The 19439-nt window shown below is 33.0% G+C and overlaps 1 protein-coding gene across 1 annotated transcript in view; it reads left to right on the top strand.

Annotated features, from left to right (window-relative positions):
* LOC149801244 (MORC family CW-type zinc finger protein 3-like) overlaps positions 1-8974 on the top strand; it is a 95806-nt gene extending 86832 nt beyond the window's left edge. The window contains exon 17 of the mRNA XM_089955317.1: positions 1747-8974. Coding sequence (XP_089811443.1) covers positions 1747-2383 — 637 coding nt within the window. The 3' untranslated portion in view covers positions 2384-8974. The remainder of the gene's footprint in view (positions 1-1746) is intronic.
* Positions 8975-19439: the final 10465 nt, after the last annotated feature.

Here is a 19439-nt window from a genome sequence, read left to right as displayed (position 1 = left end):
AATTGTAAAAGGATGAGATGATAGCTGCAATGCAGACATGAATGAAATGCAAACGAAATGAAAGCTGAATACAGTTCATATGCAGATGAAGCACAAACACGAATTTGATCAAATTCACCATTTAAGGTCTGTATCATTATATTTTTGCACAATTTTAGTACCTAAAACATATTCCAGATATAGATGCTTTTTAAATTACTGATTGAAACACTTATTTTACAATGTCAAAAATAATAATGTTCAAAATGTTATGTCTTAAATTCACCAAACATGTATGCTCTTGACAATGTTGTAATCTCATCCATTATATCAAACTCTCAATTTTGTAGTTCTTATTCAATGGAATTTCAATTTCTATTAAAAAAATATTGAATGTTTCTTCCAACAATACCTTTCATACAGTATTCACGTGCATTTTGAAGACAGTATGTTGTTATGATGATTATAGCATTTGGCAAGTTTTATATAAAACCGTGTTTAGCTTTTTATTATTATCTTGAGAGATGATGTAGTATTCAATTTTATTTAGACTGGTGTACTGGGTTCTTTGGGCTGTAACGAGTATGACAGCTGATGTAACAGGCTTAGTGGGCTGTGATTTGGTTGATGTAATAGTTCTGAGGTTGTGGTTAGTCAGTGTGTGATTCTAATGTACTTATTTTCAAAAGTTTAAGATCTCACCAAGCAGATGAACATTTTATAGCATGAGATTTATTTGTCAATTCATGATGGCACATACAGGTGAAGCACCTTGAGAATGGCTATTGATGTTATAAGATTTTTGTCTACCTAAATAAACATTAACAAAATCTAGAAACAAAATTCTCAACAAAATATTAAACTGTTAATTTGTGACTATTATTATGTCAACTTAATGCATATTCATGTGGACTTAATGCATATTCATGTGGACTTAATGCATATTCATGTTTGTAACACATGTGGCAAATGAAAAGGCAATAAAATGCTGAGTTCACACAAGGCTGGAAATGACTACATACTCCTGCTAACTAGAAATAATGTATTCATGTTCAAAAAAGTCCAGTTTATCTGTCAAAGGCCCCTTCCATTAAATTTGTTGAATTGAATCATGACTTAGGTAGGCAGATATCAACAATGAACCATTAAATTAATTTTGATGTTCATATGAGTACATATTAAGTAAAAAGAAAACTAATTAGGCTAAAGTTCTGATATGGTGGTTATATAATCATTGACTGTTGGATGACCTGAATGTCCAGCTATATTGTTTGTGAATTTGCCAAGCAAACCAGTGTCACATCTTTTGAGCAACAAGGCTGTAGGTAATAGCACAAGGCTGTAGGTAATAGCACAAGAAAAAGAAATGGGTAGTGCATATATCTCAATTACTTCTATATTCAAATGAAGACATAAAAATACAAACATGAGACTGAGCGTTACACTTCTATTTGTATATAGGAAACCAACATTTTCATAATTATTTTTTATAAATGCCATGGCCAGTTAAAACAAGGTTGGACCTTTAGTCCAGTCAACTTATCATGTGTTCTTGGCATCTCATATTATACTAGTGCTAAGCAAGTGCTACAAGCGTTGACCTCTTTAAACTCACTCTTGGATGGTATGTAATAAGTCGGGTGAAAAAATTATAATTCATTTTTTTCCTCCATAGCACCAATAGTGTGGCACACATTTTCAGTATCTTTTAATATTGTACAACATCTTCATCAGAATAATTACTAAAAATTATACTCTTTTTTTCAGCTCTGTTAAAAGAAAATCAAATGACAAAGGCCGACCTAGAAAGATGTTTATTGAGGATGACGCCACCATAACATTTGCTAAAAATGAAGCAGAAGATGATAATGTTTTCGACCTTGGCAACCTGCAGGAAATGGATGAAGATGAGGAACAAAACATTAAGTATAATATCAGCCAACAAGTCTTGAAACCATGCATGGAAGGACTTAATCATAATATCAGCCAACAAGTCTTGAAACCATGCATGGAAGGACTTAATCATAATATCAGCCAACAAGATGTGAAACCGAGCATGGAAGAACTTAATCGAGCAATTATTGTACCCCATCCAAATGTGGAGTTGGTTCATCAGACAGTTCAGACAATACCAGTAGTGATCGGGCTAGCAACCCAAGATGAGGTCGACTTAGAAAAACTGAGCCCACTTGAGAAGAATCAGCATCTTGTAGCTCAGCGTAGGAAAGTCTGTGAACTGCAGAAGAAATTGGAAGATACCAACTCCCGATTCAAAAGTTTACAAGTTAATATATGCAATCTGTTGAAGGTAATTGATCCAGACTTTGATTATGGCCAACCAGACAATATAGAGAATGTTATTCTAGATTTTATTCAAGTTCGAGTGAATGCAGAGAGTGATTGACAGCTGAATGCATCATTAGATTGCAAAACAGTTTTTTTACATGATGCTGAGAAGTGGTTTGCTTTGACAACGTTAAGGCATAATGAAATATGCTTCATCGGTCTTTCAAGCAACCCAGGTGTTTCTTGTGTTTTATCAGACTCCACTTTTTCCCCGACTTCCGAATTGCCCTGCTATGCCTATTTTTTTCAATCTTATGTTGAAAATCTATTACAGTTTGGGCCATGCAAAGTTAATTCAGTTATGGTCTCTATTACGTGGAGCTGGATGTTAAGGTTTATGTGCCTGGTTTATTTTTTCATTTTGCAATGAGTTTGGGTCATCTATATCTAGCAATTAATTAAAACTGGTAGGACTACTTAGACTACATTATTATAATTTGAATCGGTACAGATATTTTAATTAGCTGTCACTCAAGCAAGCAATTTTATTATTTTTGTTTAATAATAATAATAATAGTAATAACCTTATTTAAAGAGGGTAACACAATTAGCCAAGAACTAATCTACCTTGAGGCCCTCATACTAAGGAATTTATTTATTTTAGCTGCATCTCTAAAGCATCATTAAAACACGGCAGACTAAACCAACATAAAGATATTTTGAAATAGCCCCAATAAATAGACATGACACCACATGAACAGCTGTATTCAAACAACAGTGGTCACTTATTCAAAACAACAGAGGTCACTTATTCAAACAACGGTGGTCACTTATTCAAACAACAGTGGTCACTTATTCAAAACAACGTGGTAATTCACTTAAGCCAATGTAGTTACTGGTGTTATAGAAATGTAACCTTAACTTTATAACTGCATATTTTAATGGGTAATTCAAAACTGAATTTGAATTTGAAATTATGTGACCATAATACATGGTGTAATTACAAAATGGGAACATAAGCTTTAAGAACATAGAGGCAACTCGGACTAAAGTGACTGCTAGCATGCAATTAAGGGCATCCTATTGTTAAAGCTGATGAAATAAGTCCAAAGTAAATGTTTCATTTGTTCAGTAAATTTAATAATATTATTTTTCATTATTAAATATCCGTATTGTCACCATAACTTTTAAAAATAGTAGTCACACATTTTTCTACTGTTTTATTAAAGTGTTTCAGGAAAAACAACATACAGGCCTAATTTGAGATTCTTGTTTACAAAAGTATATATAACCTAACTACTTGAAAATATTTTCAAAAGTTGTCCTGCAGTGTAAAAACATGGTGAAATATGCTGGGTCAATAACATGATTCTAAGCCATAATATTCAGTAATGGATCTAGAACACAATGATGTGGCATGATGTACAGTAATGGATCTAGAACACAATGATGTGGCATGATGTACAGTAATGGATCTAGTACACAATGATGTGGCATGATATACAGTAATGGATCTAGAACACAATGATGTGGCATGATGTACAGTAATGGATCTAGTACACAATGATGTGGCATGATGTACAGTAATGGATCTAGAACACAATGATGTGGCATGATGTACAGTAATGGATCTAGTACACAATGATGTGGCATGATGTACAGTAATGGATCTAGAACACAATGATGTGGCATGATGTACAGTAATGGATCTAGTACACAATGATGTGGCATGATGTACAGTAATGGATCTAGTACACAATGATGTGGCATGATGTACAGTAATGGATCTAGAGCACAATGATGTGGCATGATGTACAGTAATGGATCTAGTACACAATGATGTGGCATGATGTACAGTAATGGATCTAGTACACAATGATGTGGCATGATGTACAGTAATGGATCTAGAGCACAATGATGTGGCATGATGTACAGTAATGGATCTAGTACACAATGATGTGGCATGATGTACAGTAATGGATCTAGTACACAATGATGTGGCATGATGTACTGTATTACCGGTAGGTTGATTACACAGTGTTGGGCTTGATATCCAGTAATGGATCTAGTACACAGTGATGTGGAATTATGTACAGTAATGGATCTAGTACACAATGATGTGGAATTATGTACAGCAATGGATCTAGTACACAATGATGCAGCATCATGTATTACATTACTGGTAGGTTGATTACACAATGCTAGGCATGATGTAAAGTAATGGGTCTTGTATACAGTAATGTGGCATAATCTACTCCATTAAATTAATTACACAATCTTAAAGCATGATGTATAGTAATGGTTCTATAATACATTACTATGGCATGATGTAATAACTTACTGTGTTAAGATATGATGTAGAGTAATGGATCTAGTACACAGTGGTGTGGCATGATGTACTACATTAGGTTGACTGCACAATGTTAGGGAATGCACAGTAATAGAACTAGTACACAGAGGTATGGCATGATGTACTGATTCACAGGGTTAAGACATTATGTACAGTAATGCATTTATGAGATAATCAGACCTTATCATATAAAGTACTAAATGAATTGCACATTGTTTAAGTATGATATAAGACATTTCTGGGCAATTCTAGTGTCAAGGTACACTACGTCATATTTGGCATTAACATACAAACTGATATAACATTATATACAGTATGGGGTCAGTTGTACAGGGTAAAATGTACCTGATATAATCATTTGATCCTTGACCCCAAAAATCTTAAGAGTCAGAATGGAAATCTTAATGGTCATTTCTTTTCAAGTCAAGTTATTGTTGCTGGGATTGTTTGTTATTCATGAAACAAACTGACACTCATGATTTCTTTTCTCATTTTAAATAAAAGGAAGCACTTATACAGTATTTTATAACTGGTGCTTAAGATTTTGTACAAAAAAGGAGATGCATTCTCCTTCTCACAATTTTACTAACGTTCTGTTTCTTTGCAGTCTTAGGATTGGAATAATCATCAGTGGCAGGTCGTTTCCAAGACTAAGACAAGAAAGAGAATATATACATGTACTTCTTGAGCCATTGTGATTAATTAATATGAACTAGTATACTACAATTTAATGAGGGAAGAGGAGTACATCTTGTACTTCACTGCCAAGATATTTAAAAAAGTAAACCTAGCAAGCATTTTTAGTTTCATTCACGAGACACTGACCAGTGACCACTGTTGGGATTTTTATGATTATTAATTTTCATACTTAACAGGAACTCAGTAGTTTTCTGGTCCATATTTCACCATGAATAATGTTATTTTTGAGATGAATGGAGAATATCTTACATCCGTCAGCATTAGAATGTAGTAATGATAAAACATCAACACTCAGCCTGCAAGAAATATCAAACGTAAGTTTCACTGTGGCTGGGTTTTTACAGTTGTTGAATGCTTGTCAATACTCCATCAAGCCAAGCTCATCCTAAGGAGAAAGTTTTAGAGTTGGACATGAGACATACTCCTGAATTCCATATTTCTTAGCCATCCTGTTAGGAATTTCTTCTTATTCTTGTATTATTGTGAAAAACCCAATGCTTTGTGATTGTGACGTCAACTGAACATTTATCAACATTCCTCGAATATTCCACTATAAACATAAGGAACAGTGCAATTACAATTAAAAACTACCAAAAAAATCCAAGGTCAGTTGAATTGAACTAAAAGACTTGACAGCTCTTTATTACCTATAATACCTCATCAAACATTTTACATTTGGCTTCAGCTCTCCAGATTACAACAGTAAGGCAATCAGTTAGCAGCTTGTTGCATACACATGTCAGTTTTCACAACCTGATTACATTGCACTGGTATTACATTTCTCTAACAGACTGGTTCTCATTTGGTAATATAATACGGAGAAAATAGACACCCATACACTGATTATTTTTGTCTTAAAAATTAAATACATTTTTTTTAAATAGTGATAGATTGTAAATATAAAACAGTAGACAACCTTTAAAATAGTATATAGGGGCCCCGAGTGGTCTAAAGCTCTCACCGTTATGGATCATTGCCATCTCATCTCTGTCTGCGTGGGCTTGAGTCTTGGGTTTGGCCAATGTTGGTGTGTGAGAAAGCTTGCCAGTAGCTTCTTGTGGGTCAGTGATTCATTCTGGGGTTTTCCTGGGTTCTTCCTCCACCACTTATTCTGGCCACCATGTATAGCCTATTTTTTGCTGAAAAATGGTGTTAAACCCTATAACAACAACAAAAATAGTATTTTTGTTCTACCACAGGTGCAATCACACCTATGATAATAGGCAATAAAAACAAGTGCTGAAATTTGATTAAAAGTTAATACAGTCAAGTCATTATCACAGTTGACTGATGTGAGCTTAATGTTGAAATAAAGCAATAAACTGAATGGAAAAAAAAGTCATACAAAGTGACAAAATTACCTCAGACTGCTCCCATGTCCCATTCTGACACAGGACCATGTCTATCATACTTAAAAGAGTTATTGCATTTCTTCAACATTAAGCCATGCCTGTCACCAGTGGTCATAATTGATTCCGTCTTCCTCTAGCATAAACTTTGAAGATAATCTCGACACAATTTAACCTTGATTTAGCGATGTGCACCTATGCATGACATCAGTGATACGTTGGTTCTGCAAAGTTCAAATTGATTTTGCATAGGGCCCAATAGGGGGGTAAATAGTAGTGAAGCAAATGTCAATCACTAGAGCATACAATCCAGTCTGTTTGTTCTAGGCAGTGAATGCTCAGTGGGAAACTGTGCCTGAGGCAAATCAAGGGTAAGGCTATACATGGTGGCCATGCTCCAGCAGAAATCAATCTGCATCATACAAACTCACAGATTGGAATTTCCATTCATCAGAAATGGGTAAAATAAAGTAAAAGAAGTCAGTATCCTTCTTTTTGAAAGAAAGGAACAATTTGTGTATGGTTAGATACATTTCAGCACTTTTCCCATTAACTCGGCTTCTGATATCAATGGATCATTCATGACCTATCCATCTGATATGAAATAGTAACAGAGAAATTTTCCTTGAGGCCTGATAATGGAGATACAACCAGAGAGCACAAGTTTATGGTGTGAATGAAAATTAAGATGTTTAAAAGTATTTGCACATAATGATTTGAGAAGTGGTGTGAATTTGTGTTGCTTGTACTGACACAGTTCCTACATTCTCAGAATTAACGTGATATACAAATATCAATGGTTCTGATATTTATTTCACAATTGGTAGATTATGTCCAAGATGAATAAATCCGACTCTTGGACAAGATTTTTAAAAAGTGCAGAATAGTACTCAAGGTACTACATTTCGACTCAAAAACTAGATGCAAACAGTTTTTAATGATTTATATTTGTTTTGGTCTGCAGGACAACTTTTCACAATATTTGGGCTTATAAATATACTTACACATTGAAAAAAGCTCTCAAATTAGACAAGTATGTTCTTTTTCCATGCAGCATACAACATACAACAAAATAAAACAGTTACTTGTTTCTTACATTTACTTTTATCCTCATAATGTATCTTTAGCACATTCATTGTTGTTGCATAATCATTGATGTTACTAAAATGCACCAAACATATTAGTTCTGCCATCATCATCACTTCATTGGAGTTAAAAATAGCATATTTCATATGTGCAGTATAATATTTAGCATATGATTGCAACATTACAATCATTATTTCAAAATCGAAGTATCATTCAGCTGGAATTTCTCGGCACTTTATCTCATTTACATGTAAATTCCTTGTCAGGAAAGTGTTACTGATGTTATATACATGTTAATATGTTTAGACTGATGTTCAATATGTATATTATTATAATTCAGTATTGTTTATTTTTTCAAGTTGAGTGATTGTGATCTGAATAGTGATTTGTTTGGAGCATGGATCCTTGCCTACAATTCAGTTTCATGAATTAAAATTAATTTTTGTGTCCGGTGATCTTTGCGGGAGGAACTCCAGCTACAATATCTGTATGACTTGTACTGTAAATCCAAATATTTTCTCATAATAGTAAAACAGAAAATTGTAAAGCAGCTGGATTGCTGGAGTTCATTTCTCCAGCAAAACAAAAAAAAACCCACTTCATTATAGCGGCCTAATCAATCTGTGACTCTCGCTTTCTACCAAAACTTGCATTCTTCAGATGCATTTGATTCAATTTAGTACATGGACTGACTTGTAAAATAGGTGTGCCTCAGAGACTGAATAGCGCTTGGTCTTAAAATGCCTTTCTGTGCTATTTGTAAAGTCTCAAGAGAGCACGGCTCATAGTCTAACCATTCAGTTTGCAAATTGTTATGAGCACTTCTGCTGAGTGTTCAAATGATCAAAATAATATTTTTAATACTGCGTGTGTCACTTTTTTGTCATAATGCCATCACTAGACATTGTGGATATCAAGTTTCTTTTGTGACACAATGAACTAATCCATATTGTCAACTTTATCATCTCTTCTTTCATAGGCTTACACAGCATTCTTAATGCATCCAGAGACAAATCTATTACAACAAAAGCTCTGGCATCTGCTATATGAGCATAAATTATTTACAGTAAAAAGTAGTTCTTAACACACGATACTATTTTGAGGCACACATGTGCAGTATTGAGAAAGACCGCACAATTCTAACAGTGCAAATTTAATGAAGAATAAAATGAGTATAATATTTGTAATCATTTTTGTATATTTTATTAAAATATTAATCACATTTTGTCATGTTTCTACTTTTTTCTTAAAATTGTATAGATGTATACTATCACTGGTACAATTTGATCTTGATTGATTAGATAATTATGCATGGTAAGCTGATATATAATTGGCATTTTCTTAGGTCCAGATATCAACCAGGAAGTGTATATTAAACTGAATGGGGGTCAAAACTTTTAATTTCACAATGATATGTTGGTCGATTTGAACCACATATTTATAGCATTTTATATTTACCTGCAAAGGATAACATTTTAGTATCAGGAAATAATTCACTTATTGTTGAATATATGATCACGGAGACTTTAATCCACTGCAAAATAAGTCTCAGAGAACTAGCTTATGATTCAACCTAATATCTGACAACATTTATAATCAATCAAAGAATGAATGAACACCGATATGGATGCTTTCACTGGTGACGTCGACAAAAACCAAACCGACTAACAATCTCAATTTAAACATTAACATAAATACTTCAATGTTTGATATTGTTTTTTAAAAATGGTTTTAGCTGCACAGTTCAGATAGAGATGTAGTACGTGAAACATTGCTATACAAGCCTTGAGTATATTTGTTACTGTTTTGCACATGGCACTTTTAAAACATTATAACAGCTAATACTAATATATTGTCAGCATTGCAGAAGATAAGAGATTTAATAAAGATGATCAAAAGATAGAGGGCATCACAACAAAATGAATGTGAATGAAGGAATAATTACACCTTTGATAACAGGTTACAATTTAGTTTGTACGGATTTGAGAGATAATATCGAAATCTCAGAGTTTGACACCAAAACATTATATGTGAAAGCTAAGAAATCGAAAAAAATCAAATACAAAAATGTATGTTGAAAAGACAAATGGTTAATCACATCAGCGTGTGCAAGGTAGTTTTGACTAAATGGCCAAAGGCTGAAAAGATACAAAGATTTAAACGATTTGAGGCAATAGCTGACAACAAACACAGTGAAATAGTTTACAATAAATACAGACGCGTTGAAATCATTTACAATAAATACAGACATATTGGAATAGGTTACAATAGATACACACATATTCAAATATTTTACAATAGATATAGACATATTCAAATAGTTTACAAAAGATACAGATGCAAATGGTTTACAATATATACAGACATATTAAAATAGTTAACAATAGATAACAGACATATTCAAATGGTTTACAATATATACAGACATATTCAAATCATTTACAATAGATACAGACATATTCAAATATTTTACAATAGATACAGACATTTTCAAATAGTTTACAATAGATACAGACACAAATAGTTTACAATAGTTACAGACATATTAAAATAGTTAACAATAGATAACAGACATATTCAAATAGTTTACAATAGATACAGATGCAAATAGTTTACAGTAGATACAGACATATTCAAATATTTTACAATATATACAGACATATTAAAATAGTTAACAATAGATATAGACACATTCAAATATGTGACAATAGGTACAGACACACTCAAATATTTTACAATCAACTCATTCAAATATGTGACAATAGGTACAGACACATTCAAATATAGATCCAGACGCATTAAGATATTTGACAGTGGATATAGACACATTCAAATAGTTTACAATAGATACAGACATATTCAAATACTTTACAATAGATACAGACATATTCAAATAGTTTACAGTAGATAATAATAATAATAATAATAATGAGGACTTTGTATAGCGCCTAATCTTTAGAAGCTCTAAGCACTTGACAACATTAGACAACACCTATAAGATAAAAAACATAATAATATTATTACAAAAACAAACACCATGAAATTAGAAAAACACTAAAAAATAAAAAACATGCTGAGAATATTTCAGGTAGAAAACATTATCAGGTCTTTAAGTTTGTTCTCGCAGTCGAAATAAGTGAGTTTTGAGAGCCCTCTTGAATGTGATTACTGTGTCTTTGTGTCTAAGTTCAGTGGGCAATTCTTTCCACGTTGCTGGGCCCTGGTATGCAAAAGAACTCTGTCTATATGACTTTGTTTTCATAGTGGGAATAATGAGTATATGATTGTCAGAAGAGGAGTGTAAGTATCTTGCTGGTGTGTACACATGGGTGAGGTCAGATAGGTATGTTGGACTAGAGTCCAACAGTGAAACATAGCACAGAGAACAAATTTTGTGTTTGATTCTGTATCGAATGGATAGCCAGTGTAGGGTACAGAGCAGCGGGTAGGTATGCTCTAATCGTGGTACTCTAAGATTTAATAAGATACAGACATATTCAAATATTTTACAATAGATACAGACATATTCAAATATTTTACAATAGATACAGACACAGATATTTTACAATAGATACAAACACAAATATTTTACAATAGATACAGACATATTCAAATATTTTACAATAGATACAGACATATTCAAATATATTTTACAAGAGATACAAACACAGATATTTTACAATAGATACAAACACAAATATTTTACAATAGATACAGACATATTCAAATATTTTACAATAGATACAGACATATTCAAATATATTTTACAAGAGATACAAACACAAATATTTTACAATAGATACAAACACAAATAGTTTACAATAGATACAAACACAAATATTTTACAATAGATACAAACACAAATAGGTTACAATAGATACAGACATATTCAAATAGTTTACAATAGATACAAACACAAATAGTTTACAATAGATACAAACACAAATAGGTTACAATAGATACAGACATATTCAAATAGTTTGCAATAGATACAGACATATTCAAATATTTTACAATAGATACAAACACAAATAGTTTACAATAGATACAGACATATTCAAATAGTTTACAATAGATACAGACATATTCAAATAGTTTACAATAGATATAGACATATTCAAATAGGTTACAATAGATATAGACATTCAAATAGGTTACAATAGATATAGACATATTCAAATAGTTTACAATAGGTACAGACATATTCAAATAGTTTACAATAGATATAGACATATTCAAATAGGTTACAATAGATGTAGACATATTCAAATAGGTTACAATAGATATAGACATATTCAAATATTTTACAATAGGTACAGACATATTCAAATAGTTTACAATAGGTACAGACACACTCAAATATTTTACAATCAACTCATTCAAATATGTGACAATAGGTACAGACACATTCAAATATAGATCCAGACACATTAAGATATTTGACAGCGGATATAGACACATTCAAACTTCTTTACAATAGATACAGACACAATTAAATATTTCATAAAAGATAAAGACATAAATATACATTAAGTAAAGTGTTTACCTGAAGGAAATATTTAATTTTTTCGTTGTATTAGAAGTAAACAGTCAACAAGTTGCTTATGCATTAGAGCTGAAAATGCTCATCTGTAAATATACTTTACAGTGTGAAAAAAATCATACATAACATCTAGAAGACATAAATGTTTTAGTAATTGATTGGAAAGCAAATTAGCTGATCTGATAGTATGTACAATATACAATGGTATCAATACCCGAATCTGATGCTCATAAATAACAGCAAAACAAATGGCCACCACACAAATTAGTATTAGATTAGTATATGTAAAGGCATATCGTTTACATGAAGTTGCATTTTGTTCCAGTTAAAAGCAGAAGAATTAATTAAAAGCAGATTCAGTACACTTGACTACTTGAGTGAAACATTGAGAAAGCAAGGTTATGTGATTTGGCACTTTAACAATATTGGCAATGTTTTCTTGTGTTCATGATTTGAGAAGTACACACGATATCAAATTGCATGGTAGCAGTCTAGCATTAGCTGATGAACAGCACATGGTTTCCACTTCCAAATAAATAGAAAAAAAATTATCGATGTCCACAAAGCATATATATTTATTTCGTGTCTGATGGACAAATATAAATTTTAAATAATCAATCAAAATCAATTATGTTTTTAGTTTGTATAAATGTATTTGAGATAACATCATTGCACGGTAAATTGTGGCTTGCCCAATTGTGGTTAACACTGTTTCTGTTAAATCCGATAGAGACTGAACACAAATATCTTTCGATTACATCATCATCATGTATCCAACCTTTCTGAGAAACAATACTTGTGATAAAAAGTGCTACTCCAAGATGAAATGGTGCTTGCGATTGATCCTGATGATATTCTTGGTAAGCAGTACTTTCTTTCTTGTTGATGTTTGCAAACTATTGATGACCTATAAATGAAAGCTACTAATCTAACGAGAATCACTTTTAATGGCAGACGTTTTGAAATATCAGGATGGGTGATCATGACATGGTACAGCTGTATAACTTTTTGATCAAATTATTTGAGAGAAGATACAAATTTTGGTACTCTACTACAGCAAGAACAAATATGCACTGGAAACAGCTTTTGAAGGGAACCGTACTATTGCAGACGAAGTGAAAGTGGGTATTATTATATGCTTTGAACAGTTTTCATGAGACCAGAGATTTCTTGTCATTACAAGGTGCTAATTTGCCCAATGGTAATGTGTTTGTGCTGTAACCAAACCAACGTTCACCAACATACATCGACAATACCGACTTGTTGTTCGACAATACCGATTTGTTAAGTTTGACACTATAAATCTCTTGATTATGACCCTGAGTCAGTTCATTTCCTGATAATTTTTTCTTTATCATCCAAAATACATTTTTCAGTACATCTCAAAAATTTACTTTTTCTTTGGCTGTTGGTTTTACACCCCTGTAATTGTGAAATAGTTTCTTTTGAAAGGGAGATAAGCCATTTTCTTCTGGAATTATTGTTTCTGCAGCAAGTGGATAGTTCTTCAAGAAAAACCTTAAGTAACTCTAAAAGATATTTCCATGTCTACTTCTAAAATGCAAACAATATTAGTATTGTCAGGGATTTCAAGCAGATTTTCTTCAAACCACTGACCATTATATAAATTATCAACGTTACGTAAATAATGAACTACACTGCACCAAGCTTTACACTCAGCTTCGTTGTTGACTCCCCAACAAAGTGTACCATATGCTGATCTTTGTGATTTCTGTAATTGCAGAACCATCAAGTTTTGTTATTTTAACATCGTCTTTTGAATATAATTAGTACTTTGCTTTGGCGAATGTATTAAGCATTATACTAATTCCAATCCTTATTTCGGATTCCATCATCAGTAATATGTCATAATATGTCCAAAGTTCTAGCTCAACACTGGATGAGAAAAAACTATTCGAGTCTTATAAATATTTCATAGAAACTACTGAGGTACTACATTGATAATCTTCCATGAAAAGAAATGTGTCTGGCTTCATGGCATCAATATGCTTCATTGTCTCAAACTTGTCATTCTTTTAATTCTTAGCTAACTTTGAACTGAGGGTATTTAATATTTAATCGTTCTTTTCAGTTATTTGCATGCCATCCTTCATTAATTATCAACTTTGAAATCCAAGCTAAATGAAATATTGTTCTCAGCATTGTTCCATATTATTTTGCCTCTTCAGCAGGGTGATTGTTTTTACAAATATCTTGGTAAATAGATGAATATCTTAACCATATAAGTTGTGAATGAATGAAGGGGTCACTTTGATATTCGTATTTTAGATTGCACTTGATATATACGTGCCTGTTTAGTAATCGTTTTCACGCACATTAGTATTATTTGTTCCTAGAATTCCGTAGCACGATAAGGTCACAGTAATTCTTAAATTGTACAACAGATCCCTGTTCTATTATTATATATCTCGAGGTGGGTTTTTTTACGCCGTAACAATTTTTTGTTTCATGACACACTGTCTGGTGCATTTAAAAGATCAATCAACAAACAGCTACTTGCGTTATATGAAAAAGTGAACAGATACGTTTGAATGATGCTATCCATTTACTCTATGACAACAAACTGGTGCATAAATCCGCTGTCTTACCGGACTCCCTATCGGAGCACGGCATCCATATTTTGCAACATCCTTCATACATCACTGATTTAGCTACAAGCGATTGTAGGTTAAATCCTGTAATCAAACATTCGCTATGGTCCGGAAGAAAGCTGCCATGTGGATGCATCTGCAGTTTTTGAGTGTATGACCAATATACAAAAAAGTGAATACAAAATGGCATTTAATAATTGGATAACCAGAGACAATTTGTAGAGGTGCATAGGAAGTTCTTTAAGCAGATGCACTGACTTATTGTTCACTAGCAAAGGTCATTGTTGTATGAGGTTTAAATAACCCTTGTAGTATTATGTACTTTACAGGTTATATATTATATTGGTGGACAGGGGACAAATCGTGCATATATAATTCAGTTAATGAGGTAATGTCCCAATTTTTCGTTTAGCAAATTGCTCGTATAGAATCGACTGACTAAGCAATTGGATTGTACAATGTACATGATAATGATACTGGTTTGCCATTTTTGACTGGGAATACACAAACAACTAATTCATGGAAATCCAAGACAAAAAGTGCCTAAAACTTTGAGGAAAGATCAGAGATGAAGCCATCGAGAGATTCATATAAGTAGGGTCGGAAATGGAACTTGGTGGTGAGAGAGATTCATAGATCATCAGGCAAACTCCAAAGAATATTAGTTGGATGGTACATTTGAGTGGGATATCAAAGATAGCGTATGATGCCCGCTAGGAAAATGATTTTGTCTGAACAATTTAGGGAGATTTAGCCCCCGTATTTTCTTTATCAATCTTCTATGAGTCTGGAGTCCAAAGATACATATGAGAGATCCTTAGATAAGTGACCTTTTATTTTTCCCCATCTTATACGTTTCCCTTGTTCTCCTCTTTCCATCTCCGGTTTTCCTTCGTTTTCTTTTTTAATATTGCATTATCTATGGTGATAATGAGAATGCTGCCAACCACTGATCATATTTGTTTTGTGAAGAAAAGTTGTACAGTGATGCAACTATGTTGTATTCCTATATAAATATAATACAGGCCATGTTACCATGTACAGCATTACGTATGGTATATGTTTTGATTCTGGCAAACGATTGTGACATAAATAATTGTATTCACTTGGTCGACCAACTTAATATCGCACGTGCAAAGTGCTGGCAAAAGAAGCCTACTTGCCACATGGTTTCCGTTTATGGTTTACGGTGTTGATTTTAACATGGTCAAAAAATGGCTTGCATGGAATTCATTTTCATGGGCTTTAATTTCAAATCGATCCTTTCTACGTTTACGCGACCCACCCTCGAAAAATCAAGGTAATGTAAATATGTGGCACTAGAAAGTTGCTCAAACCCCACAGGTGTCAGCTCACCTGATGTATCATGTCCTATTCTTGTCTGCATCATAACTGCAAGCATTTTGTTGTTTGTAAATAATACCTACCAACTAGCTTTTGGCAAAGGAACGCTCGCAATAAGAAACAAAGAAAAACGTTTAAGATGAAATTACATAAACCGTACATGAGCGGAAGTCAATATTGATGTTGAAGCATTTATGCAAGAAAAGGCGGCATTTTTAACACGTATGAGTGATTTGCCTTTTTCAGCATCGATTAAATGCATACTTTTAGCATTCAGGTGGAAAAAACGGTATAAAAGCTCGTATTAAAATGACGAAGTTTTAGTCCGTTATTATTAGTATTATTATAGATGCGACATAAAGTAAAATTATGATGCCATTTGAAAACACATATCTTCCTATAATCCTATATGATTATACTTGTTGATAGATTAATGCGTGAACTTGTTATCATATAGTTCTATTTAGTCGTTCTTGATGTTTAAATGTTTATCAACTTTTCTGTTTTAGGCAGATTACTGAACTATTCACTCATGATTTTTAAACACACTATTTCTGTGAAGGGTGTACAGATGTCAAATCTTTACAAATTTGTTTGAAACTTTCTTCACGAACATACACTATGTTAATGACAATCGCTTAAAAGTTGCCCTACGTTGATTGCGCATGCGTTAAATATTGGAGTGGAAATACCCAAATTCGACTTCCTGAAAAAGGTCTATAGCAAACTTGCCTGCATATTTCTCACCCATGCGACAGAGAAATCTAGCTGTCTTGCTAACCTTACTTTTCTTATCTCAGTCTAGTCATCTCAGACCAGTCGTCTCAGTCAAGGTGGCCACGCACTCAGAACTACTTTTAAAAAAGAAACCCTTGTTGTCTTCTGCTGTGCCTGACGTAGTTGTACTAAAATCAAACAGCAACAACAACAGCAACAAATATATAACAAAAACATAGTAACTTAAGGCAAATCCATCTCTGAGAACACGCCATGCAAAACCATTTCGAGAGAGACAAAGACACAAACGCATACGATGTCGAGCTTTTTGGTATTATGCTAGTTCATTCCACACAGCATGATCAATTTTTCCTATATACAGGCCTAGCTCAGTACATTTACAGGTCAGTGTCATTAAAAGTAGCTAAAGCTACCTAACTAGTTTTAAATACTTCATGTGAAACAAATTATATACTGTTAGCTACATTTAACGATGCTGGCCTGAAAAATGACTGCTACAGCTAGAATAAAATTCTCAATGCTGTATGAAATGAACTATGACAAACACTGATCCATGCACATAGGCTATAGACCATTACACTTCATTGCCTCCCACCTCTCTTAACAACTATGGAAAACTTAGTAACAGCCAGAAAAGTGTTATATAAAACATGTTTTATTCTAATTTTGTTAAGCATCTCCATTGTGCTCCAACTGATTCAAAAATATACCTACAATACTTAAAGACAAATAATGCACTTACCAGCCAGAAGGAATCATTTATCCATCAGCACATTAATCCATAAGCAAATTTCACTGTAGTACTTGCCATATTTCCAGGACCGAAAAATAAATGTTCAAAGAATCTGTGAACTTGAAAGTATAGGACATGTTTGTCCGCTCGAGTCCGTTTTTGGAGGGTCTATTATACATGGGGGTAATTTTACAATCAATATTAAGGGCAACACAAGTATGCCACAAACAGTTTCACCTCCTCCAAAGAAAAGAATAGTTATATAGGATAGTGACTCAGATCTCTAATTACCCATAAATAATCTAAAGCAAGATGTTACTCTTCGTTACAGCTTGTACTAAGTACAACTACAGTACAGCCGAGTAGCCAATATCATTTTATTGTTTACAATATAACTTTTCAAAACTGGAACTGATGAAAATAAAACAATTTCTTGTAATAAATATTAATTATTATTGTCAATTTCATATAACATCCATATATTAAATGTGATAATACCTCATTACTATGCGACGTTGTATGTTATTTTTCTTTGCTCACGTGTATAAACTGTGTACTTTGGATGCAACGGTCACACCACAGCCCTCATTAACACATTTATATTCACTCACCACATGTAAACATTGGACGTGAACACTAGGGAAGAATTCTTTTACTTTAAAAGAAAATACTGGGTGAGAGAAATAATCTACGTTGGGGTTTGGACCGAGACAAGGAAATCCCAGTTGCAGGTTTATATTATACGTCTCCACACTCAGGCAAGCCTCATGGGGAGACAAATAATATAAACCCTTGACTGGGATTTCCTTATATCGGTCCAAACCCCAACATAGATTCTATATATCTAGCATAAGTGGCATGTTACAGTGGGGACATTTGTGCAACGTTGTTCAAACTTATTGAGATGGATGCTGCAAAACATGTTAAGTTTCTTATATATTATAAAATTACTTGCACACTTAAACATCCATAATTTATATTACAGAATACATAAGCATACATTACTGAATGCATGTATTGAAGTAAAAGTTATACAGATCACGTAGGCATTCACAAAGCAATATTTCAGTAACGACTGTCACTTTTTAGAATTTGATTACACATACCTTAAATTGGTGATTATTTATTTTAATTTGATTCTAATACATCCATATTCCTTTATAAGTTCATTGTTTACATGCCCTGAAAAGTACATACAACAAAATGTTAAATTATGTGGACTTTTTTGGTTAAGTCAACCTATAGGTGTGATCCAGTGCAAACAATATTAAATGACAAGCACTGTGATGTCATAAGGAAACCAGCAACGTATTGAAATAATTTTGTACCACCCTGTTATTCATCATGTTAGGCCAACATCCTCTTTTCTTGTCCCAGTTTATTACCTGGCTATTATTGTACAAGTCCATAGTGATCAATAATTTTTATCTGGAAGTTTCTTGATGACAGTTAAGGTTAAACAATCTTAGTATTACATTTTTGGGCAACACATATTTCGTTTAAATCAACCTACCTAAATGCCCACATTGACATACACTATAGTGACCTATATCTACAAAAGGATGCATAACATATATATTTGCAATAAAGACTTCATCTTGGAAAGAAAAGAGCAAGAAACAGTTACAATTATAGTTGAAGTATATTTCCCCAAGATGAGAAACTCCTCTTACTTGCTCTACAGTCAAGTACAAGAAACTCTTGATGACGGTTTACAAGG

Source organism: Sinohyriopsis cumingii, chromosome 4, assembly GCF_028554795.1.
Source record: "Sinohyriopsis cumingii isolate HCF-2022 chromosome 4, ASM2855479v2, whole genome shotgun sequence".
Lineage (NCBI taxonomy): Eukaryota > Metazoa > Mollusca > Bivalvia > Unionida > Unionidae > Sinohyriopsis > Sinohyriopsis cumingii.
Note: the sequence above shows the minus strand (reverse complement) of the source record. Positions and strands in the feature narration are given on the sequence as shown.